The sequence below is a fragment of the Lygodium microphyllum genome, chromosome 12 (genome assembly GCF_053477565.2).
Source record: "Lygodium microphyllum isolate KBCC chromosome 12, Lygodium_microphyllum_v1.1.10, whole genome shotgun sequence".
In the NCBI taxonomy this organism is placed as follows: Eukaryota; Viridiplantae; Streptophyta; class Polypodiopsida; order Schizaeales; family Lygodiaceae; genus Lygodium; species Lygodium microphyllum.
In genome coordinates, this window is record NC_141146.1 from 92,613,714 (window position 1) to 92,640,673 (window position 26,960).

Sequence of the window (26,960 nt, forward strand, 5' to 3'; positions counted from 1 at the left end):
GTGAGACGAACTTAGAATAGTATGCGTCAAGAGTGAGTCCCAACTGTTTTAGCTCATAGAACTCATTCATTTTCTGCGTGTGATACGCAGGTGGTAAGTATCTTCCCTGCATGGCTTTCTTCAGCTTCTCCCAGGTAACGAATCCTTCCGCGATCCCTTGATCTCTGCACCATTGCTTCCACCAAAGCCTGGCTTCGCCGGTGAGCTTTAGCTTGGCAAGCATAGCCTGGTTGGCGGGTGTAGTACCGGCTGCTTCAAAGTAATCCTCCATGGATTCAATCCAAATTTCAGCATCTGCTTGGACGGACCTACCTCTCCCGTAAAATTCGGGTGGCTTAATCTGCTTGAGAAGAAACTTCTTCTCCTGGATTACAGCAGTACTAGATGTAGGAGGTGAACTGGGAATCTGTACCTAGGGTTGTGCCTGGATAAAGGTTTCTTAACGTTATTACTTGTTAATCGTTACGATTTATATTTCATCTCCATTTCAGCTATATCAACCAAGCAATCTAACCACTTAACTTCTTATCAATTCTCATGCACAAACAAACATTGATAAAAAGAAGTCTTATTGTATTTATATGGGCATAGCCCTTTCGGAACACAACATTTCTAGAGATAATAAAACAACTGTTTACATTTAGTTTGAGGAGAATAATGTTGTATTACATTTATCTACAAGAACTGGATAATAGTATGGTTTCGGGTCATGGATCCTCAGGAATCGGTAAGTCATTGGAAGATCAGGGCATCCTTTCCTTTGGAACCCATTCTTCTCATGGCGCCCCAACACTTTGATCTTGTCAGCGGGGATTACACGGGTCACTTTCTCATATACATATGAGTTCAGCTCAACCCTCCGACCTCGAATATGTAAAGTTGAGTTTATGTGAGCTTCCACAAAAATGAACAGCTTCACGGCTTTCAAGTCTTTCAACCACTTGATCCTCTTTAGGTTGGTTTGAAGGTATGCAAACCAGTGGGCAGCTATATAGTAGATTCCTGAGGCACACATCCATCTTCGTTCCATGTACAAAGGTGATGGATTATAGATACGCTCTAAGATGTTCATCATCCCAACCCTTTGTTGATAATCCGGGGAATGCATTGCAATCATAAACATGACTCGGAACACTAAGAACTTGTTCCATGCTTACAAGACAGCATTGAAAGTAAGGAAATGTTTGGAACATCAATATTTGCTTCATTTCATCTTATTAAGATTTCATAAAAACAAATCTGTTGTTGGTTTGCTGTGATACCAACTGTAACGTGTCCACCTGTTGTCTTCAGGACATGTCTTAGTAGTCCATCGGAAAGGATGTCTAGAAAGCTCCGCTCGATACTCCCATGGAATGTTACGAGGTTTGCGATATAGGACTTTCTGTGTCTGCCACGTAGCAAAAGTATTCCGGCTGTTCCTACTTAGGACTGACCTAAATTAGGGTTTTCCCTATTGGTCATTTCCTAACGGCAACTAGCGTCGAACCCGAGCGAACTACTTTACACAAAAATGCCAGGTCCGAAGCGGATTCACGCTGCACTTCGTTCAAGGAGAATGGGAAACGAGAGGGATGCAAAGCTCAACCTCTCTGCCATAAGGCATAGTCCCATTCTGTTCCCATTTAAAAACGTAAATCGAGATCATTTATAACTTAGACTCTAGGTCAACGCTCTTGCTGGGGCCTTGGGAATGGACATCTTATAGGGTAATAGGTTTGACTTTGATGGTTAATTTGATTTCATTATCAACTTTAGCTACTAGGGGGTAACTTGATTAGGTATTCTAAAGAAACATTAGCATATTTGCTAAGCCATAAGGTTCTTTTGGGTTCACGGATGGTTCCACTTTATTAAGCTTGATCAGATATATGGGTAGTCCTTTTCTTAGTCCCTTAGTTAATCAATTGGCCTTAATATAGGTTTTCCACCTTTCCGTGGGCATGGAATAAAGTCCCCTAGAGGTCATTAAAAGCAATCCTCCCTTCTTTGCAATGAATACATGCTTGATTCGGAACTAGCCAATCCATACCTAGGAGACAATCATAGGTTCTTAGGAATATAGCTCAAAAATTTATCATTATTTGGCAAATTTTTAATCAGGGTTCTACATTTTTGATTGATTGTGTTTAAAAAACTTATTTTCCATTTGCTAGTTTAGCTATGAACTATCTAGCTCCAATTGTAATTTCTTTGTATACCTAGGAGAAATGAAGGAATAATTAGCACCACAATCAATGAGGATTTGAAAGGATTTACCTTTGTGATCTACATAAACTTGTAGCATAGAATATTTTCGTCCAACCTCATAATTGTTTATGGTTGCATGGATGGTAGCTCTCTCTAATTTTTCATATATGGTAGGGTTTTCTTCTTCTTTCCTAGCCAAGAAGCAAGCATGACCACATGCACCATGTTCTATTCCTATTGGGATAGACATACAATATTCAGGACATTGGGCAGACTTCTATTATTTTAGAAGTTGCAACTTGCTTCGATGTCAATCTCTTACCTTGTCTCTCAACACTCCAATCTAAGTGACCATGCATCATCCTTCTTATCCCAAAAAAGTAAGAACACAAGACTAGCATCAAGATGTAGTGAACTCATCAACTTACCTTCCCACATTGTAGTCTGAAAGCTTGAAGGCTCAAAGTTAGTTCTACAACCCAAACAACCCGATTTGATGTTGTCACTCCTTCACATCCACCACTAAGCATACCAACGAGTCAAGAACCTAATAGAGAAGATGAAGAAAATCAAGAAGATGATGTAGAGCTTCACCATCCTCGGCCTCTTGCTCAATACACCTCTCACTCTCTCTCTCTCGTTCACTCACTCTCAACTATGGAGGTAGGATGATAGAATGGAGAATGAGAATATAATGCTTGAGTAATTGCACTAATAGAGCTTCTATGGAATGGATGCACCAAAAGCATAAATATAACTGGGACCTCCCACCCTTATATAGACACAAATTAAGGTTAGGTTAGGTCACTTCTCTAGGGTGGTGCCTCGTTTGTGTTTTAGGGTTTGCCTCCCACTTTGCATTTTAGAGTTTCCACAACTATGAATTAGGGTTTATGCCCTCTTTTGGGTGTCTTATTCACATTGTGGGATCTAGCCTAGTCAATCCTTCAAGCTTACTTATACCTTAACCTAAATCAAACCATCCTACACTATTCTATTCATATTTATATGTACACAACCCACACAATAGTTGCGGGTGTGACAAATACAATTGCGGGATAATACAATGTGTACGAGAGTAATAAGATAGGCTCTCACAAAACAATACAATAAAAAATATAATGTATCCATGGAGTACATAAAATAATAAAATGCCCAAAAATAATACATTGAAGCTTTGACAAATAATATCCTTCCAAAAATATTATCTAGTACTTGTGCTTTTGACTTTACCTTCTCAAACTACTATGAACATTATCCCCCTATGAGAGAGTGCTAGTCCAATGATATCTCATCAAAGGTAGACACAAAATGTTAAGAATATTCAATGAAATTGTAGTTTTGATAGAGAGAAATAAATGATGCTATGATGAAGAATTAGTATTGATGAAGATGATGTTCCTATTGTTGATATTTGCTAGATGGCAATGATGACAATATTGTTAATGACTTAGCTTAAAGAAGATGGTGTTATTACTTGGAGATACATTTGATTAGTGGAGCATAAGTGTGAATGGCCAAGGAAAATGAATCAAAGGATATAGAAGATGGGAGGTTTTGTATTGAAGTAGACATGATGGATCTAGCATTGCCATAAACTTTTGTACATGTAAAGCTAAACCTCATGTGCAATCATGTCTTGAGAGTGCTAGTCTTCCGATCATGCACATGAAATATGATATTATGGGTTTAGGAGAGAGAGATCAAACTCCTAGGAAAGCTTGAAGTGTTATCCTACACTTGAGAACCCAAAATCATGAATAGAATATAATGCAAATATGATGTGAGTGCATGTGCTTACTTAGGCTAATGCTTAAGTAGAAGGCTGCTCCATGGATTCTTCTCTGGATGATGGCTGATGTAGCAAATGTAAAGGTACTAGGTTGATGTTACATATATCAATAAAACATGTGTTTAGAGGCGTAATTGTTTCATGTTTGGTGGTTCATGTAGCAAGAAGTAACAATTATGGACATGTCCAAATATGAGGATGAGTAGATGACAACATTTACCACTACATTTAAACGTATTTGGATCAAATGCTTATTAGCAAATCTATTCGTAGAGTTGCAATCCTCCACATCAATTATTTTGATGTGAACAAGCCTTAGCACACGTGCACTTCTAATCTTCTTTGATGGAAAGTGTTTTTCCTCATATGTCCATCTAGTCATTTGGGTGTGAATGGGCTCTAGCACATGAGCAATTTTTATCTTCTTTGCTGAGAAGGGTTTTGTCCTTGTGTGACCACAATCCAAGGTGCTGGTACTTTGTACCTAAGAGTTATAAGTACATTCACTCACACCAATCACTCGTCAATCGAGTAAGCTTTAAGTACTCTCTTTATATCTTTCTCATTTGTGTGTGAGCTTGACACCAAATCTAAAAGAAGTGCCAAAGAATTATATCCTTTAATATGTGAACTTTATAGGGAGTAGCTATGATTGGGTTTTCCATTTTCTTTTACTTGTGTTAAAAACTTGTCTACCTACCTTAGTTTTTGTACTTCTTTGTTGGTTTTATAAAGTATTCAATTCAATATATTTCTACCTTAAAGAAGTCAAAGCATAGACCCTTCGCTCTTTTTGAAACACATGCACATTATAATACCCATTTGTAGCAACAATTTTTTCCTTAGCCTCATATTCTAAGTAGATCAAGGCATTACCCCTAGGCTTTTTGAAACCTATGTACCTACCCAACAACCTTACACGGTGATGGCTAAGCATAATACATTCTTTATTGTTTTTCTATATGTTAAATGTTACTCTTTTGCTCTTTTTGATCTAGGAGATTTTGATTTGGGATCCATTAGGCAAGATATTACTCCAAGTTAGAAATCATCACATTGGGGTTGGAATGCCCAAGGCCTATTAGGGATAAACTCATATGGAGTGTATGTGCAATCTCCCTGGACTAAAGTCACTCTAAAGGCATACTGGAAAAAACATTAAGAAACATTTGAACTTGCAAGGTATTTGTGAAACATTTTACCTCAAAACATCTCACCCCAAAAACATTGTGTTTCACCCCGAAACACTTCACCTTTGGGCAAGTCCAAGTGAGACACTGAGTGAAACAATCAAATAATGCATACAAGATAGTTTTCTTTACAAGCAATCGATTGTAACTTATTTATACCATATGCAAGTCCTTTTGTGTCAACAAATAATGTCCTTTTTTGCATATCCAATATTAGTAAGGATGGTATCGTGCATAAAAGTGTGCAAAGACCCTCAAAAAAGCAAGATAAAAACAAAATTTCTCATTTAGAAATCATGTCTTAGTTAACTGTTTAGCTTAAGGTGTCTTGCATTTCGGGGGTTTTGTGTTTCCACACCAGTGTAACATGTTTCATTGTTACCATGATTTGAAGGATGTAAGCATGCATTACTTTGTATGTTTTATTTTGTCATATTGACATACATGCCCTCATCAAGTGTTGGGTGATTGACACAAGTGTCTTCTTACATCAAAGGGTTGAACAACATGATGTGAATATCGTGGTGCAAGGTGACATACAAATCAATGTTGCAAAAGGACCACCTTACACCAAAGCTTACTATATCTCACTTCATCACGTGCTTCAAATTTGATACAAAAACTATTTGAAGTCAGGATCTACCTCCATGTGTGTGATAGTGTTTAGGATGTGGATTAGTACTTGTATATATATGATAGATTCCCACCAAAGTAGTAGTCCACAATCCATGCCCTCATAGAAGATCTATTTTGTACATAGATCAAAGGCTAAAAGTATTGTAGCTCATGGTGCAAACAATTGGACACACAAGATTTTTCTATATTCTAAACTCAAAATGGTGATGCATAGCTTCCAAGTATTCATCCACATTACAAACCAAGAGTAGTCACTTATTAACAACATGACATACAAGGCCATCGATTTGCTATAGTCTCGCAATATGCTTATGGAAATTCATACACTTGATCACTACACAAGGAAAGGTAAAGCATTGGACTCAAACCACTTTACATCAAAGCTAAATGAAGAAGAGGTGTTTGCTTGATATGCTCTCAAACATTCAAATGTGTCCCATGATCAATAACTTCTAAGGCAGAAACTAATGCAACCCTTGCTTTTCCACTATTATGTTTGAAACTTTTGTACTTTCACCCCCTTTACATTAGCTTATGAACCTTATTAGCTTTGGACCTACATGGGTTTGTGAACTGAAATACGGTAGAGCTGTTCACTCATACCACTTTGTTATATAGTCTTGTACTTTGCCACATTTGGGAATATGTAATAACCTCTTTTGTCAACATTTGTGGTTCTCCTTGCTAATAAGCTAGGAGCTTTTGTATCAATCAATCCTCCAAATAACAAACTCAACTATATCAAAACCTTGACATATGCACGAGGACTCTAAGGACAAGTATCATCTTAAGCACTTTAGTAAGAACTTATTGATCAAGTTAGGCCTTTATCACATCCAATTTTGATGATCAAGTTGGGTAATTATCACATTTGAATTTACTTAATGGTTGCCTTGCAAGATAATTATTGAGCACCTAATCCTAGATAGCCTATTGTCACTTTGTCGGGGTTGCCAACGTTCTCTCCCCAAAGTGGAAATCTATATAATGATTTCTTTATTAGTTGTAGTCACACCATGCTATTTTGTGAATATGTAAAGGCAATCCATTATTTCAATACTAAAAGATCAAATGAGTATTTGGTGCAAATCCTCTAATAAAATCCTTATTATGCATGACACTCTCCATGTCCAACACCACACATGGCTATTTCTATGTGTTAAGATGGGCCAATCACACAAGCAAGTTCAATGCTATATAATTGCATCATAATTTTCCAAACAAAATGGAGACATATATAGGTTGTCCCTTTGCTCTTTTTGTGGCAATTAGGATTTGTTTTCTTAGTTTAATTATGCCAACATAATTGACAAGTTTGATGCTGAATAATCTCTTTGCGTTTTGGCTAGTCAAGAAGGCCTAAAACATCAAAGTGGAGGCTCATTAAAATAACATTCATAGTGTAACAAAAGATACATTTCTTTGCCTTTGGTGGAAGTCATGCCAATACGAAAGTTTGTAAATATGATATTTCTCTAATTCAAGTATCGAGTTGTAGTAGAAAATTGAGAGCTATTGCAACAAGTTCATGATGGAAGTACTAAGCCTCACATATTCGATTCCAACCATTTTTAAAAATAATGCATGATTTGTATATTAAATAACAATTATATAGATCAAAGGATGAACATGCATAGGCCCAAAAGCTTCATCCACATCTATGCAGATGTTGATATGCGATCTTAAACATTGGTTCCTTAAGCCTCAAGACCTTAAGCAAGGCTAAGCTATCCTCCTGGGACATCCAAGGGAAGTTTGACATCGGAAATTTTGCCTCTTTCTTGCTTCTTCGTGAGCACTCTATTCCAACCATCAAAAGTGTCATTAAAAGTTTGAGAGTTTAAAGGCTTTTGTATTGGATGAAGGACCCTATGAATAAGGCCGGTTACACACCAAAAAAGGGCCGCCCACTTTTTAAACATTGACCAATCAAAACACTTATTTAAAGGTTGGCGTCCGCAGTCCTTTACACACGGGAGAGGACATGACCTGTTGTTTACCTGTTAAACAGGTGAACTCCCCGCCCACTTTTGGACGGGGAGTCTCCCCTGCCCACTTTGTAAAGTGGCGGACAAGGGTGTACTTTTTGCATTTGCAACCAATCAAAAGATTTATAAGTTTATTCTTTTTTATTTTTTTTACAAACTGTGTCCTTTTGGTGTGTAAAGGTATGACGCCCATGTTTGTGCCCAATTTCAAAAAGTGCATGCCCACACTCTGGACGGGGTTGGCCGTCCATTACTTGGTGTGTAACCAGCCTAAAAAGTTCATGAGATGACACAAGAAATATACAGCCAGCCCATCTGGTAATCAAGTCAAAAGGAGGGCCTAACTAGAAGAAGATAAGGGGACAGCGAGAGAGAGCGGTCATCCCCTCTCTACAGCAAGCAAACAAACAGCCATTGCTGCTATGAGAGCTTCTTCAGCTGTGGAGTGGAGGCTGTCGATGTGCTGCCGGTCTCTCTCCTGCTGTCCAACTCCTCTTACGGTGAGTCCGATTGTCCTACTTATGATTCTCCATGGCTATCTTTTGTGTGCGACAACATTACTCGTGGCTATCTTTGTTGTGTGATAACATTGTTGGCGTCTCTGATTCTCCATGTTTATCTTTATTGTGTGATACTTTATTGTCCTGTTTGATTCTCACATGTTTTGCCGTCATTCATGGTTATCTTTGTTGTGTGATAACATTATTGGCGTCTCTGGTTCTTCATGGTTGTCTTTGTTTTGTGATAACATTATTGTTCTCACATTTTCTGCCATCATTCATGCTTATGATTGTTGTGATAACATTATTGGCGTCTCGGATTCTCCATGTTTTTCTTTGTTGTGTCATAACATTATTTCCTGTTGGATTCTCACACGTTTTGCCCTATTAGTAATCCTCCATCGTCACATTGTCTGATGCTCTTTTTTTTTTCTGTCAATTTGGACAAAAACAAGCTGCAATGCCTTTCGAAAGCTGCGAATAGAGGCATCCAGAAAAGGCACTTGCCGGATCACCAATTTAAAGGCTCCTCCCTTCAGCTCACTCCCAGGCTTTTCTGCTCGACCTCTTCTGGCAGTGGAGGTGAATTTTGCTATCATCCAACAGGCTCGAAGCGCAGAGCTCGAGGCCCCGTCATGTTGGCAAAGAAAGGCGAGAATGGTACTGTATGCACACATGTGCCCTGCACTTCTTGTTTATTCCCCCTTGGTTTGTTTCCTCACGCCTTTTCCTGCAGCAAAGGACAAAGAAGGTGGAAAATACAAAGATACTATTGAACTGCCACAAACCAGCTTTGGCATGCGTGCAAATGCCATTGTTCGAGAGCCTGAGATTCAGAAAATGTGGGAAGAGAAGAGAGTTCTTGAGAGGTTACTGGAGAAAAACAGTGGGGTATGCTTAGTTCTCCCCATTGATGATCTTGATTTTAGTAGATGGTTGCTGATTATCATGCTTGTCTCTACTGCAGAATGTTTTCACACTCCATGATGGACCTCCTTATGCAAATGGCGATCTTCACATGGGGCATGCATTGAACAAGATTCTCAAGGACTTCATCAACAGATATCAGGTACCCATTTTGCCAAATATATTGCAATAAAAGCTAATGTCATTTGTCCGATCTGCACAATGGGCCTGCACTTCATTTCCAGCCAAATGTATTATACATGAACTGCAACTGCCCACTATGAAACACTTCTTTTCCTGTCTTATTGCTATGTCAGTTCTGGCTATCCTAAGAAGGATCCATGCAACAAATGCAAAGATATGCAGTAGATAACGTAAAGTGAGGTATTGGGCTCCTTAAAATCCTCAAAAGATTCACATCAGCAAAATGAAACGAGCTAGATTACTGTTCGATATTCAGCAATTCTTGTCATAAACAATCTGCATGTGTACTGCCTTTTTCACTACACTAAAAGTTTGGCAGAGGGGCAAGCTAGGCCGTCAGGGTTACCTATACGAGTGGTTTAGATTGTTTGCACAATGTAGCTGGTTCTAGCTGTATGAGTGTGACCGAACTTTGTGGCTTGCTTTTGGGGCATAGCTGTTAGGTGAGGTTATAATGAACTTTGGTCTTTCAACCAGACTGCAGCACTAGGCTAATCTAAGGACTTGCCAGAATATTAAATTCAAGTGCAGATTGAGAGGATGAATGCTACAATTTGAAATATGGTTGGACTACAAGTCACGGGAAACATTCAATGTGGGCATGTGGAGGAAAGCTAGAATATTCTGTGGCTATTTGTTACAGATAGCAAGTTTGGCTGACCATTGATCTTGCTATTGGCCTCAGCCACATGATGCCTTTATAGAAGAAAAACCAGCATGGCAGTATATTTAGCATTACAAGGCTCAGCCATTGCAAATGGAACTAGTGACCTGATATTTTCTGAAAATGTAATATGAATCCCTACCTTGTTTGAAATGGTGCCAAAGGATCTCTTTGGCTCCATCAAAATCATTTACCATCATTGATTCAACTCATCTTTTGGAAGTAGGCATTGTGGCATGCAGCTTCCAGTGATTTTCAAGCTTAATGGTGTATTTCTTTAGCTTACATTTGTCTAGTATATTTGAGTGGATTATGTCTTCTGGCCTGAATTTGACAGGTACCTGTTCATATCGAGGGTGCCTTATTGGTTGTGTGCACGTGTTCTACTATTAGGGCTTGAATTAGGGGTTGTGCTAATGGGATGTATTTTGGCTCATATCTATCTTAGATACGATGAAGAGCCTTGTATGTGGTGCTTGCAATTTTGGTTGCCATGTGTTGATCAGCTTGGGGTCAATTTGTAGCTAAGATAACTTCTTGGGAAGCACAAAATTGATGTTTTGCATGTGGGCCCAGAATTTTTAGGATTTTACTTCTAAAACATATTTTGTAGGGAAGAAATATATGGCTCAAAGAGCACTCTTGTTTACCTTGGAAGTAAGTGGTGAAGGGAAGGAAATGGAGGATTCAAATTAAAAGAATCTATGAAGCGATTGCTTTGCATATCAAATTGTTACAACACTTTGCATTCTCTTGCTTTGTCTATCAAATAGTTATTTGATACTTTGCATATTCATCTGATTTGGTCAGATGTTTTGAAGGATTTTTGGTAGCTTGTATTGGTTTTAAGTATGACTTCAAGTGGTGCTACCATGCTAACCATGGCTGACACATATGTTGTTTTGAGTTTGTTACATGCATGGATAACCTTTCAGTCTGCGATTCCACTTAAGCCAGCTCTTTGATGTCAAAGGATCCTTTCTTTCTAGGATCTTTGACCCCTTTGGGCATTGTGTCTTTGCATGTAAGCTAGAATAGTCTATAGAGAGACATTATGAGTTTGAGTGAGTTGTGGAGGAGCATGATAAACATGGTCACATGGGATGCATAAGGGGATCTTGAACAACCAAGAAATGCCATTACTTATTACTATATAGTTGCATGGGATATGAGCCACTAAAATTAAGGCATGCATTACTTTGATTTCTATGCACGAATGCCTTACTTTGATTTCTATGCACGAATGCCTAAGTTAGACTCCTTAAAACAGCCCCAAAAATCAATTAAAGGCATTTCCAGAAATAAAAGGCTTTATTTTGAATAGTAAACCAGATACCCTAGAATCCCCTCTAAAAGAGTATGCTGTGGGCATCCATTCTCATCCAAGACTCATAAGGTGACCTTAAACAACCAAGAAATGCTATTCCTTATTACTATATAGTTGCCTGGGATATGAGCCACTAAAATTAAGGCATGCATTACTTTGATTTATATATACGAATGCCTAAGTCAGACTCCTTAAAACAGCGCCCAAAATCAATTAAAGGCATTTCCAGAAATAAAAGGCTTTATTTTGAGCAGTAGAACAAACGGCCTAAAATCCCCTCTAAAAGAACATGTTGAGGGCATCCATTCTCATCCAAGACTTGTCTTTTCAGCCATCAGTGCCACACCAGTCAGTAATCTTCCATCGACCCCCCCAGCTGCCCATCCCCCATCCAGGAGCTGCCACCCTGCAACAGGTGCTGCTATCATTTTCAGGCTGCTGCCCTGCTGTGGAGGTCATTGCTGGCTGCCTTGGAGGTGTTCCACCCTCCTGATAGCTGTGCTCTGACTGCCACCAGCATCCCCTTGCTGCTGCCCAACACTGTTGGCATCAAGTGCTCTGTCACCATCATCAGAGGATTTTGCATTTTTACTGCTCTAGCCTGTATTTCATCATCTGGAATATCAGCCTGCTGTTGCCATCATCTTTCTCACCATCCCTTGCATGCGGAGCTGCCATCTCAGCCAGCATAGCTGCGTTTTGCTGCTCGGAGTCTACACTGACACCTTGCTGCCTGGAGGACTGCATTTTGCTCCCCATTGCTGCCCACGGCGACATCATCGCTGGTGGACTGTTGCTGTTGTATTTTTGGAATTTGTCAAGAGTATGACACACTCTGATCACCTCACTTTGGTCCTTGAAACATGGAGGTTCAACAAAAAACCACACCGCCACCAACACACAAACAAAGCCCCATCATCCTCTCCCCAAAAAGAAAAAGAAAAGAAAAGCCATACCATTTTTTTACATGGGATAGTTATCAGGATGGAAAGAATATGCCGTCCTGGCTTTCTATATCTGAAAATGGTCTTTCCATGTCTATGATGGCAAAACTCTATAATTTGTGATAATCAAAAGTCAATGTGGTCATAACATCTTTCAGACTAGCTCTTCGTTGGAGCAACTTCCTTCACTAAGGCAACACAATAATGCAAGGTCTTATGCAATGCTTCTGGGGTCTGTTGTGTTTTGTATCAGTCATTGCAGTTCAGAAAGTTGAGCAGATCAAAGGAGATTTGTTGCTTGATGGGAAACCACTTTCTCATCAAATAGAGCCTGCATTTGTTGCATGATCATACTCCGCATGTTAAAAGAGTGTAGAGGTTGTTCTCTGTTCTGGATTTGATTTAGAGAGTCATGCATGGGGCTGTTCATCGACTTCTAAGCTTAGGAATGTTAGTTATTTTGAATGTTTCTGTAGGATTTTTCAGCTCTTAGGTGGAAATGTAAACACTTTCTAGGGGCTTGCTTGACTTCTTAAGGTTGAAGCAGAGTCTATAAACTTAATTTACTGTCAAAATTTTTTGGGGGTTACATAGTCTACAATAGTACATGCTGTAACTATGATAACTAGGCCCTCAAAATAAGTAAGAGTCTCTACATCATGGAATTTAGGATCTTCTAGAAGTTGAACAAAGCCATGGTAATTGCACCACTGGAGGCCTTTCTTGATGTCAAAGTAGAGTACCCCTATTCATATTTTTCTTAAGCGTCTTGACATCTGGAAACATTGGCTACAATACTGCTATTTCACTTTTTGATTTTGCTAGAAACAAGAAGCTAGTTATTGGAGGAAGGCAATGTGTTCTTGTTTGGTACATATAAGTGCACAATCATGGGTTATTCCTTTGGAAAAATAACATGTGCTAGATGTGAATCAGACCTGTACATGTGCACCAGCCTGCAGACCTGTAATTTCCCAGCCCAATGTATACTGAGAGAGACCCTATCGCCTCACTGGGGTCTATAGATAGAGTTAAGACACACCTCTCAAATCGACTGTCTTGGCAAATACTATCATCTTTTCTGCCAAAATTTCTTAGGGTCATAATAACTAGAAGATGAAAATTTTCAATTCTTTTAGAATACAACGCAACATTTTATGCAGGTTTTCTGTGGTCTCTTGAAAGCTTTTCACAACTATGAAATGTGCAAGACTATGCAAGTGATAATAGAGGGATTAGTGGTGTCTTGCACCTTAATGTTCCAAAGAGCTTTAGTTCCAATAAATATTATCACCATGGTCTCGTATCTTCAAAAATGTCAATGATTTTCAGTTCCTTACATCCAAGTGTTAACACAAGTAAGAAACATGAAAACATGTTAGGATGGGGGAAATGGCACTGTCTTGTATCTTCATATTTAAATACCTTTAATTCTAAGGTAGAGTCTCTTTTCTTCGACATTTCATAAATTTGCAGTTCTCCTACATACTTGGATGTACCATACCATTGAGTCAGGAGAGTATGATGAGACTCTTTAAAGATAACAGTTAAAAAACTGCTAAATAGCTGCTCTCTCTTGCAAAAATTCTATACTATCTATGCGAGAAAGAATTGTGTAGACTGGTTCCAAGCTACTGGTAAGACTAGTCCACTAGCATTAATGTGAAACCTCATGCTTCATATGGGTTTTGGAAAGGTATCAAACTACAACATAAATGTTTTCATTCTAGTTACAACTTTTGTCTTGACTGTTTGATGTTTATTCTGGGTAGCAAAATGTTATTTCAACAACTGGACTTCAGCACTAATGCTGATGCTATAAGTGCTGAAACTGTTTTTCAAATAACCATCTGACTAAAATTTTATTGTGAGCAGCTGCTTCAGGGGCAGAAAGTGTTTTATGTCCCTGGTTGGGATTGCCATGGGTTACCAATTGAACTCAAGGGTATGTGACCAGCCACATGAAGTATATATTTATTTTACAGGCCTGCAAATCCAAACATTTACATCTCAAATTTTTGGAAAAGTTTTGCAGTCATTGGACCAGGAAGCAAGAAAGGATCTAACGCCAATAAAGCTGAGGAAGAAGGCTGCTCAGTTTGCTTTAAAGACAGTTGAACAGCAGCGCAAATCATTTAAGGCATGCCTTATACTTGATCTGATTTTGAAGAATAATGTCAGAATTTGCTAAAAAAATATTATGCTTAGTTAATTGGAATGTTGCGCCTAGGATTTCATGTCATGAAGTTGAAAACTGTGCGGCCAGATGACACTAGTGTCATATGTACATGGTACATGATCTGTATGAAAACCTCAAAGCGAGGGCCCACTCTCAAATTTGTTTGTTAGTTATTTAGAAAAGAACCCTCAACCAACTTAAAAAGTCAAGACTCAGATTTGAAGTTCATATAAATAGGGGTCATGGAACTTAAATTGCAAATTAGAGAAATGATTGAACAAGATCAAGAAAAAAGCAAATAAGGAAGCTAACCATAGTTTAATAAATCTTCATGTCGGACATAGGAATGTAAAAGCAAATTGAATCTGAACAAAAAAAACTGTCACAAAATGCCATAAAATAGATTATTTTGTGAAGCTCACATGTAAAATTGCGAAAATGGATAGCAAGAAAACAAACGCAAGGTTTCTTTAGGATGTCCATATCATTGATTCAAAAGTCCACATTAAACTTGAAATTTATCAATTCCCTTGTGCTTGTACGTCTCTCTCTCTCCATCTTTTCTGTCCTCTTTCATTGCTGTCACACTTTTACAAAGATACTCTCTGTGTCTTCATCTACCACAGTTGAGTGCACCTTGAAGTATACGATAAGAGGATAAAAATGTTTCCTTATTCTTTGTAAGATTGCATTTTTAAGAACAACGATAAGAGGCAAGAGTATAGAAAGAACCATAACCTTTCCTCTCTTATAGGCTATAGCATGTTTGCAAGCCTCAATAAGCTAGAAAATGGGCAGCTAAGACAAAAGAACCATGTGCAAGTGCATCGTACGCTTTGAGCTTGTTCATAATGAAAGCACTTCATTTAGTTTGGTGTAATTGCTTTTGCCCATAAACTTGTCCTTAGAAGGGGAGGCGATTCCAATCCAAGAAGAGAAGTAGGATAGAACAAGCAATGGCTGAAAATACAAGAGTAGAAACTACAATAATTTGAGGAGCACGTGCAGAGGTTAAATTGTAATAGCAATCGCCAACAACAAAAAGACAGTGGTGTGAGATACACTAGGGTTCGTAGAGAAAACACACAATGTACGAACCACCACACAACTAATAAATGAACTCAAAAAAGGGAGAAGGATAAACAAAGAAAGACAGAGTGGATAATTTGAGTATATGGAGATGTGTTACATAGAATGCTTAAGGAGCGAAGACGTATTTGTAAGACTCATAGTCCTTTGTGCACAACTCAATAGAGGATAAAAGAATCCAAAAAGGTAGAAGTGACCCTCGAACCCCATTACAACAATAATGGAGGTCTATACAAGTAGTAGCTCTAAAAACCCAAGCATAAACTAACATTCTTCACTTTGATTCCTTGAAGCCCCCTCACTATTCGATCCAAGACAGCTCTTATATGCTGTTTTATTACATGTTAATGTGTCTGTAACGCGTGTGCACGTGCACATGTGATGGCAAGGGTTCATTTTCATTTTTAAAAATTAAGTGGGGTTAGAATGCAATGTGCTCGTGCAACAGCGGGGGTTTCTTTTACAATTAACAATCTGGTTGATTTTATTTAGAATTTAGGGGATGTAGTTTGTTCATTTTGTGGCACAATGCAAGGTCTAATAAGAAAACAATGATAAGGGCACGACTCCTCAACTCTTGCAATGGCCAGAAATCCATGAAAGAAATAAACATATAGGTGATTAGAAGCTAGTCAATGTGTTATTAGAATAAAATTTTTAAAATATCTTTACTAATTACAATGACCAAAACAAAAGGTCATATAGACCGTGCTTGGTCCTTGATTAGTTTTCAATTGCAATTGGCTATGAATGCTTTGGGTTGCCAATTGCTTAAACACTACAGTGTTGGCTAGACATCTCTTTGCTGCTTCTTGCAATACACATGAAGAAAAGAAAAAGAAAATTGTCTTGGTTGAACACGCTGATCTTCCCATGAGGATGATCCTTTTAGCCACTAGCAATCTTGTTCTTATGTAGATTTAAAGAATGTGCAATTAATTGGTTATTTGGTAGCAATTAGGTGCAACATTTTGTGTTTGTCAGAGTGACAAAGAGTCACACTCTTCATGTGAAAGATCTCGTCATTAACAAAGGCATTGGCGTTCTTCACGCTCATCTCCATTTTCATCCCCATCAATCACTTAATGCATTATCTTCAACCTCTAAATTCAGACATAGACAAAGGTATAAAAAAAAGAAGATAAAATCATTATCTTAACTTGAAAAGAAGATCAATTTCAGTATGTATGATGGTTCGATCCTAATTTTCTTCTTAAGTTCATTTGTTAATTTCAAATCTTGTATGGTTGTGACAGGTATAAACCAAAGGAAAAGATTAAGTTTGTAGCTTTCATGAACTAGCTTGCACTTGGTGGATGAGTTTGGAATATGATCATGATGTCTTAAAATTATAGTGGTCCTTTGTTTGCATAATACAAGGCCAAAATTTTCTTGTTTATTTCAAAAGAGATGCAAAAATGAAATGGGATCGGCTTTAGCAAAGGAAAAACGAGTCACTTGGTGACTACATAAAGCAATTTCGAGAGGTATTATTGAAGGTCCAACATTTCAAGAAGATCAACAGCTTTGAAAAGCTCAGGAAGTTCCAAAGAGATTTGCATTTCAAACTTGGCATTGCTGTTAATCATTATCATTGTTCCAGTCTTAGGGAACTCATTAATCATATTAAGACATGGAAAATGAAGCATAATGGCAACAAATCATTCTAAAAGGATGATAAGAAGAGAATGGCTGATCATGAAAAGTAGTAAGTCTCAAAAGAAGGGCGAAAGGAGCAACAAAAGTAGCTAATGAAGCCCCATTCACCTCCAAATGCTCCTCAATTCCACTTTAATTTTTATCCATAAGCCAAGTAACTTTCTAAAGAAGAAATGCAACTCTTTATGAAATAAGGAAAGTATTTTAAATGTGGACAAATAGGCCACATACCAAGTCAATGCCCCAACAAAGGAAAAAGTAAAGTTTCTGACAAGTCGAAGTTGCTAGTAATAACCAATATCATTAGTAATGCAGTCACAAATACAAATCACACTCTGGAGATGTATAAACTATTAAAAGCTCGGGAATGGTTACAAGGCAAGTAAACACTAGTCTTGATAGACCTTGGAAAAAATAAAAACTTTATTTCCTTAGAGTTGGCTCAATAGCTTGGATTAAAGGATGAAAAGATGGAGACTTTAGTAAAAGTTTGCCAGGCTTGAAATGTTGATTTTGTATCGCACATCTAGATGGTTGTGATGTGCCTTTTGTTATGCCATGGAATCATAGGGCTACGTAGACTCAATCATCTTTTAAATGGAGAAGGTAGAACTCATTAAAAAAGGCAAGTAGTATAAAATCTAAGCTAGAGTATCTTGAGACACCATACTTGTGGTAAGCGATATGCAAGTCTCTTGAATAATTAAGGATTGCGTTCAATATTGTGTGCTTTATGTCAATGATGTGAAATATAATGTAAATGCTGAAAAACAAAAGCAACTTAAACTCTTGAAAAAATATAAAGATTGTTTTTCGAAAGGTCTTTCCTATCAACTTTTCCTAAAAAGGCCAGAAGTCCATTTTGTTGGCATTATTTTGGACAATTCTTCTTCTAATAAAGTTCCGTATTGTGTGAATTGCTCTTAGCAAGAAGAATCCAAAAAGCAAGTTAAAGATCTACTCAATCGAGGGCTAATAAGGCCAAGTAGCTCACCATTTTGTTCTTTGGTTCTTTTTGTTTAGAAGTAGGATGACACATTTAGAATGCGTATTGATTATTGAGACGTGAAGATAATCATTGTAAAAAATCAATTTTCTATTTTTAGAATTAATGATATTCTGGATTATCTAAGAGGCTCAAAGGTTTCCAGCCGCATTGAGAGGAAGAGTGATTATCACTAAATCAGGGTAGTACCACAAGATGCATACAAAACTGCTTTTTACACTAGCTACTTTCAAATTAACCAATACACTAGCTACTTTCAATTGAATGATGGAGCATTTTTTTAGAGATCATTGACAATATGTCAGTACCTTCTTTGGTAATATTCTTGTGTCTTGCAAGAAAGAAGAGAAGCATTATCAACACTTGGAGATTGTTTTACAACTACTATAATAAATAAACTCTTGAAAATGGTAAAATGAGTGAATTTTGTATGCATAAAATAAATTATCTTGGGAATGTCATCTTTTTTTCGGAAGGGATTTGGATGGATTTTGAAACGATTAAGATAATCCAAGAATGACCAATGTTTGTGATGTATATGAGATGTGATCTTTTCTTGGCTTATGTACCTATTACTGCCACTTCATTAAGCATTTTACACATGTAGCTTTTCCTTTTTGTTACCTTATAAAGAAGAATATCTTCTTTTAATGAAATGACAAAAGTTTAGATTCTTCACAAAGCTAAAAATAATCCTCACTCACATGAAAATTTCCAAACAACGAAAAATACTTATGAGCAAGATGTTGGTTTTAGATTAGTTTGGGTAAATTTATAGTGAGGTTCTCATCTAGATTATTTCATAAAAAAGATTCTTCACAAAGCTAAAAATAATCCTCACTCACATGAAAATTTCCAAACAACGAAAAATACTTATGAGCAAGATGTTGGTTTTAGATTAGTTTGGGTAAATTTATAGTGAGGTTCTCATCTAGATTATTTCATAAAAAAGATTACCTTATTATAAATAATTGCCTTTAAGTCACTCTTTCTAATTGATAGAAGGTGCTTAAAGAAAGTCACGAATCTCCTTATGCAAGACATAAAGGAAGGACATTCACATTAAGAGTGATTCAATGTTTGCTTTATTGGCCAACCATTACAAAGAGATACAAATCTCATTGACGTTTGTCTAGTGTATCAAAAATCAAAGTGTGACAGACAAAAGAATCCAATATTGTTGCAACATGTTTTGGCGCATGATGCTTCATGGGAATCTATCACAATGGATTTCATCTCAAGGTCATTGTATGATTTGGATTATAATTAATCGATTTAACAAGTAGTCACACTTTGTTTCATGTCATAAAATATTGAAATTCTCACAAGCTGCAAAACTTTCCATCCAACATATCTTCAGATTACATGGTATGTTTGTTGAAATTATCTTAGACAGAGACTTCTCTGCCTTCAAATTCACAAGCAACTTTTGGCGCGCTTAATTTTAGAACTTGAGAACCACTTTAAAGCTCTCATTATCTTTTCATTCTCAAGTTGACAGCCAAATGGAGGTGATAAATCTCACCCTTTTGGATATATTGAAAGCCTATGTTAGTGAATTCAAGTCACAATGGGAGAAATATCTTTCATTACTAGAGTTTGCTTACAACAATACAATGCACTTATCCACATGGAAAGCTCCAAATGAGATAATACAAGCTAAAGTGATTTTTTCTCTAATATTCAAATTAAAGATAAGATTTTTGCTGTTGATGAGTTTCCTTTAGATTTAATAATAGCAATGGATTGAGCCACTATTAAAGCTGCTCGAGAGCGACAAACGAAGTATGTAGATAAATGAAGAAGACATTTGACATTTAAAAATGGTCAATATGTTTTGTTAAAGTTTGATAAAAGGAAAAAAAAAATCTTTTTCAAAGCTCTCTAATAGGTATTTTGGACCCTTGAAAGTAATTGACAGAATAAATGGAGTTTCTTATTGATTAAGCTTCTCGCTCAACACTGGAAAATACACAATGCTTTCTATATAAGTTTGCTTAAGCTTATATAGGATTAGAATTAAAGGAATCCATTATTGAAGATCCCCCAGAAGTTGAAGAAATAGAACAACTCTTGGAACTTGAATAAATTTTGTTTCACAAGGCACTATATTGTGATGGTTCACATGTGATAGGTATGCTTTTATTTGTTAAGGGTGGTGTGGGACATGTCACACTACTAGTAAGAAGGGCATGCACAAGGGGTTGCAAATGGTGGGCATGGCAAGGTACTTTTTGTTCAGTACTTGTGCTATAGTTCGTATTGAGGTGATACATTTATGCAAGAATCTTCAGTGGTATTGAGTCCTGACGATTGGGGCCCAAAGAGCTGCCACTTTGAGGTCATTATCAGTAGCTGAGATCTTATTGCTTAGATTTGCACCAGAAATTTTGTTTTTTAAAACACTAACAGTCAATGTTAGTGCAATGATTAATTTTAACTATGACATACCATTTAATGTTAATGTGATATCACCATTCAATGCTAATGCTATTATTCACTTTAATGTTATTTATATATTAACCTTTAAGGTTAATGTTAGTGTTAACATTGATTTTAATGCTCAATGCAGCAAACACAGAATGCAATGTGAATATTGACCCTTGAACTCCCATGTCTTTAGGATTGAGGCAGAGAGTATGGGCTGGAGAGTGTGTTGTACTTCAACGGACTCTGAAACGCAGTAGACAGCCTCCAAAGATGTCTGTGGCAGCAGATGCAGCTGTATGATGGCTGGATCAAAGTTAGACAAAGCCAATTAGTAGGAAATCAGTCAATGCAGCTTGCTGTGATGACTTGGCAATCTGGCAATGGCTGCAGATTGCAAAACGCAGGCAAGCTGATGACCTGGCAGCGCATGCTGCAGTTAGCAACAGCAAATGCAAGGTCTGGGGATTACGTCAACAGCTGGTGGTAGTAGGACGGTCAAAGTGCAGGCTGGAACAGTGAGATTAGCAGTAAACGCAGCAATCTAGGCATGGTAGTAGGCTGGAAATGGTTGCTAGTAGGTTGAAGAGGCTGGACAGCAGGCGTCGAGTGCAGATTGGCAATGGATAGCAGCTCAATTGAGATATCCTCTGCAAAAAGGGTGTGGACAGTAGAGATAGGTGCCAACTATGTGCAAAACAAGATTAAATTTGAGTGATGGGTAGACTATCTATTTAAAGATGGATGGTCCTCCCAAATTAGGGTTTGGTTGATGGGACATAGACACTCTCTAGGAACACATTTCTTTTTTTGTGATTGGGGCTGTAATTAAGTGCTAATCAGTTTATAATGCATTTTTAGCTCAACATAGTCGTGTTCGTACATTTTGTGTTTTCTCAATGCAATTTCTAGCATGGGTTCACACGGTATCAAAGTAGGTGCGCTTCTAAAGAGTGTCGTGTGGTTTTTGTGGAGGCTTGGTTTGTGCGAGATACACAAATGATACTACTAGTTTACAATGACTAAGACTCCTTCATCTTGGGATCATGCACCTTGTTTTTAGGTTTCTTCATCACTAGAGGCCTTGAGGAGACATTAAACACTTATTGGTCAAACAAATGCCCCATGTTAAAACTGACTTTAGATACCACCTAGGACTTATCCAGTATAACTTATTACAACTTTTGCCTTTGACACCAACTGATATCTCGGGCTCCTTGGCTTGTCATTGTGACTTAACTAACTCGCACAACACGTGCTTCTCACATTTGCACATAGTGATTGAATAACTACATCAAATTCTAAGCAAAGCATAAAAATTCACATTCCTGTGACAATAGATGGGGCTATTTTTCAAGCTAGAGACGTGGATGGATTTTAATCCGTTTTTGAAAGTGATTTGTAACCGATAACTAGATTGAAAAATTTTCGCAAGTTATTTATGCTAGATATGGAAAAGAAGATCCTAGACATATATTTATAGGAGTATATGTACCTTCTTGATAAAATGAAGACCTTGCAAGATGCCTAGGCATTACTCTATATGCATTGTCTTTTCGAGTTGCCCACTTGAATGAGATACTCCACAATACTCTATATTCTTTAGAGGATGCCCATTGGTATGCAAATAATTTTGACAACACTTTGGTTGCAATTAGGGGATAGCTAGTTGATGGTGTGTCCCATCGAGTTGGCTTTACTTTCAAGTAAAAAAAAACTCTATCCTAGAAGCATTTCATCAGTCACCTTCAGGGTCATGCAAGTGCATGCCATTAGACTAGGTTTTTTTGTGGAGACAGAGTGTGTGCCTAGAATAGCGAAATTGACTTCAATGGATTTGGTAAACATTGTAGATGCTATAGGCATTTCTTCTAAATTTTTAGTACAAGAGTATTTTGTTAATGAGTAGTTGCAATCATTGTCTCGTGAATGAAACTATATTTGGTCTGTACGATCTTTCAATGGTCACTGGCTATCAATGGTAAAACAATTGCAGTCTTATTTGACAATGGTTCTACTTTCTTTCTTCTCAACTAGTGTAGAGACTTCAACTCCACATGGCACCTGTTGATTGAGAATATCGTGTCTATTATAAGGAGGGCTTGAATGTGGATGTTGGGATTGAATGGTGCAAAAATTGAATCTTTTGATCCAATAGTACCATGAGTCTTTGGACTTTCGAGTAATGAGCTTAGCCCTATGTCGATTTCATCTTGGGCATATCATGGTTCTTTTATATATGTTTTTCTTTGTACATTGATTAAAAAACTCAGGTACTTTCTTTTGAGCTTGATTGCTGCTTTCATTTGATTGAGGGTGATCCTCTCTTTGAGATCTCCGAATCTAGTATACTTATAATATCATTTTGAATTCAATAGATGTTTTCATAATTTGGACATTGTTATGTTTGTTTTATTGAAAAGTTCAATCATTTGTACTACAGTGTAATTTTCCTTCATTTAATAACAATGTCGATACTAATTTAAATGCCAATAAATACTTGGGTTCTACATGAATATGCTGATTCTTTTCATCCCAATCACTTGACAAACTTCCACTGTCTCGTGGTAGATTAGATCGTAGGATCAAGATGCTGCCAAGTAGCCATCTTGTCTCTTGGTAGCTGTATCAAGTTAGCCCAAAAGATGAAGATAAGATAGCTAGGTAACTTCACAATTATCTAGCAAAGGGCTTTATCGAACTTAGTGAGTCTCCATGGGGTGCACCTATGCTTTTCAGAAAGAAAAAAGATGGCATGATATCCTTCTATGTAGATTATAAGGGTCTCATTAAAGTGATTGTTAAGAACAAATATTCATGACCTTGGATGAATTGGCTTTGAAGTGCGTGTTACTTCACCAAAATCAATCTTAGGTCTAGACAGCATTAAATTGTGATGGCTCTTGAGGATTTTCTAAAGACTACGTTTCAAATACGATATGGACACTATCAATTTTTAGTTCTATGTTTTAGATTAATGAATGCTGATAACTTTCTTGCTGATGAATTAATTATTTCATTGATGTCTTGGAAAGTGGATACTTGTTTTTCTCGACAATATACTTATTTATTGTAAGTCATTGAAAGAGCATACAAACCACTTGCATCGTCTTTTGTTGCTTAAGATGAGAGTGATTGTTTGCAAAGCTATCCAAGTGGGAATTCTTTTGCACGGAGCTTTTATATCTTGGACACATTATCTCGATTGATGACATTCGTATTGATCCCTAAAAGATTCGAGTAGCTCTAGATCGGCCTATTCCAAGGATCATGAGACAAGTTAAATCTTTTTTGGGCTTTACTTCGTTCTTTGGAAAGTTCATTAAGGACTATGTTTACGTTGCCAAACTCTTAACATGTTTGCTTAAGGGTATCCAAAGTATGAAAAAGCATGTTAGTGTGCTAGTTGTTTGGACTAGTGAGCTTGATCAATGTTTTGAAATGTTGAAATGGCTGGTTACTTTCGTATGCTATAGACTATTGATCTGCATAAACCTTTTGAGGTTCACTCGGATGCGAGTGATTATGCTATGGGTGGTGTTTTTTATTAAGATGGCTACCCATTATGTCTGAGAGCCGGAAGCTCACAGATGCACAAGCACATATACCTCTTAAGAGAAGGAATTGTTGGTGGTCATCCATGTGATTTACATTTGGCATCATTATTTGTACATGCTTTGTTCATTATTTGGACTTATCACCATTCATTGAAATATCTCTACGATGAACTTGATCTTTGTGGCCACAAAGTGAGATGGGTGGACTTTATGTAGGAGTTTGACTTTGAGATCTATTACTAAAAGTACACAACTAATATGGTTGTTGATGCCCTTAGTTGGATCCTTGAAGTTAAGATCTTACTTTTCTTTGAAATTTCGATTGATTTACATTTTTGTCTCAAAGCGTGTTGCCAAAATAATTCTCATTTTCACAAGATTTGGCAATTAGACTAAGAAAGAATATGAAGAGAATGATGGATTTTGTTAAAGATTAAAGCCATGGGAGAATTGTTTCTATAAAGCTGCGTGAAGATTTCTTATTCTTGGTGTTGTTTTCTTTGTTGTGATCATATAAAAGATGAAAGAGATGGTTGTTGATGTTACAAGTTAGATTTTCTTGCAATAGAAACCCTATTTCCTCAGTGTTCATTTTGGGGATCCAATAATGGAAGAGAATTCTTATGCAAAGAATTCAACCAATACCTCCTAAATTATGGGATAAGAGGATAGTTTCCTTACAAAATACACCTCAATAGAATTATGTTGCAAAGAGAAAGAATAGGACCCTGTTTGAGGAGCCCAAGAAGCTTTGGCAGACCAGATGCTTGAAAGTATCCTAGTGTAGTGAATGCAGAAGCGTATGACTGAACTGAAAGAAAATGAACACGAGAGAAGTTGAATAGAGAAAAGAGACAATAAAATGTAGAAATTTGCAATAGATGAATGTTGAAATGAAGAAGGCAGATGTGTATATGGGCTATCGAATGTATCTCCGTGAGCAAATCTCTCTCTTCACTTGAAAAGACAAGTGAAGAATGACTAGGCCAAGCCACCTATAAATAGGCATGAATACAAGCAATAAAATTATCAAGTTGGCGAGTAAAAATTGACCAACTACTGCAAATATGGCCTGTTAGACTCTTCAGTAAAGCTGGAAGTGACCTATAGACTGCATCTAGCTGTCCAACTTGATAAATAGGAAATGCATAATTGTGCCTGAGAGTGCTAACTGTACAATAGTAATTTGCCAATGCTTGTCCAAGAGATGAATAAATCTCTAATAGAAAGCTGGCTACAGAGAGAGATGGTGGAAAAATATTCTGTTATAAATAAGGCAAAGTATGTGCTAGATGATCGGGATATCCATAGGTTTGAAAATGAGTGTCATGACATATCGATCACTGGGCACCTTGGCATACACTAGACTTTGGCCTTGTTTACTTACTACTTTTATTGGTTCCCCATGAAGACTTTGGTTGAGTCTTATGTGCATGAGTGCTTGCATTGTCAGCTTAATAAAGCCAAACGACACAAACAAGTAGGTGTTAGCCATCAGAGCCAGTTGGACTGCAGCCAGTCGGACTGTACAGTCAGACTGCCACGTGGCAGTCCGACCTGCTGCCGTACAGTCGGCTGCATTTAATGCAGCCGACCTGCAGTTATTTTGCGCCCAGTTTTTGGCTATTTATAGCCGGGATTTCCAGCAGTCTTACACATTCTTCTGCTTGCAGATTATAGGCTGGTGGCTCGCGCAGATTCTGTCTTTGTTCGCAGATTTCTGACAGGAGATAGTGCAGACTGCAATGGACTTCGAGGTGAACAGCAGGTTGCATCGTCGAGGTGGAGACACGCAGTCCAGCGCACTGCGCCCGTGTACATATCTGCATATCTTTGTATACAGCACTTTATACAGCAGATCTTCATCTTCCACTGTCTCTTTCTCTCTCTTCTCTCTGCGTTCTCTCTCTCTCAGTCCTACGCTTGCGCACCGCTGCACTCTGACATGGTATCAGAGCAGTGTAGAAGGACTGATTGAGTGCAGAACCAACCTGAAGAGGAGTTTCTATCGCGACACAAGGCTGCGTTTTCAGCATTTGAGGGCAGGCAGGAGGGCTGCGCCTCGGAACAAGGCTGAAGCGAGCGTGGGCGCGTCGGAAAGGAGTCCAGGTGGTGGATTTGCTGCTGTTTGACGAGGAGGAAGTTTGAGTTTTCAGCTTTCAAGTGCAGGTTTTTCTTTTTCATCGCCTCCGGCGGGTGAAGAAGTTTTGGGACGCAGAAAAGCCCTAGCAGGCTGCGTTTTCACAGTCAGAGGGGGCTGCTTTTGCGTTTGTGAAGGCATTACAGGTGAAGATGTCTACCGAGATTGACTTGGAGTTCCAGACGATTATGGACCGGAAGGTACGTGTCTTACCGGCTCTTCCCGCAGATCAGAAGCTCGATGGCGACAACTACCACATCTGGCGTGATGATGTTGGCCATTCTTGAGTCCTACGATTTAGCGGAGCTTGTACAGGAGGAGATCGACCGGCCCTCGGTGAGAGATGAGTCCAAACTCTCTTCCGATGCTCGTGCGGAGTTGGCCAAGGCACAGTCTCACTGGGACAAACTGAATGCAAGGATTCGTTCCTTTCTTTTTCTGTCTTGTACTACAGCCGTGATAGCTCACATCAAGCACTTGACGGTGGCTCGAGAGATATGGCTGGAGCTCGATCAGATGTATAACCGGATGACCTTTATGAAGCGGGTTTCTTTGGAGGTAC

At 37.9% G+C, this 26,960-nt stretch overlaps 1 protein-coding gene across 2 annotated transcripts in view; it reads left to right on the forward strand.

The window, feature by feature from the left end:
* Positions 1 to 8,110: 8,110 nt before the first annotated feature.
* The window catches only part of OVA2 (tRNA synthetase class I (I, L, M and V) family protein), an 89,429-nt gene continuing 70,579 nt past the window's right edge, over positions 8,111 to 26,960 (forward strand). Inside the window, exons 1-6 of one of the 2 annotated variants that reach the window (XM_087689726.1) lie at positions 8,111 to 8,296; positions 8,752 to 8,956; positions 9,033 to 9,187; positions 9,264 to 9,365; positions 14,217 to 14,286; positions 14,369 to 14,481. In XM_087689726.1, coding sequence (XP_087545852.1) covers positions 8,219 to 8,296; positions 8,752 to 8,956; positions 9,033 to 9,187; positions 9,264 to 9,365; positions 14,217 to 14,286; positions 14,369 to 14,481 — 723 coding nt within the window. In that variant the 5' untranslated portion in view covers positions 8,111 to 8,218. The remainder of the gene's footprint in view (positions 8,297 to 8,751; positions 8,957 to 9,032; positions 9,188 to 9,263; positions 9,366 to 14,216; positions 14,287 to 14,368; positions 14,482 to 26,960) is intronic. The other variant, XM_087689725.1, reaches the window with a different exon arrangement.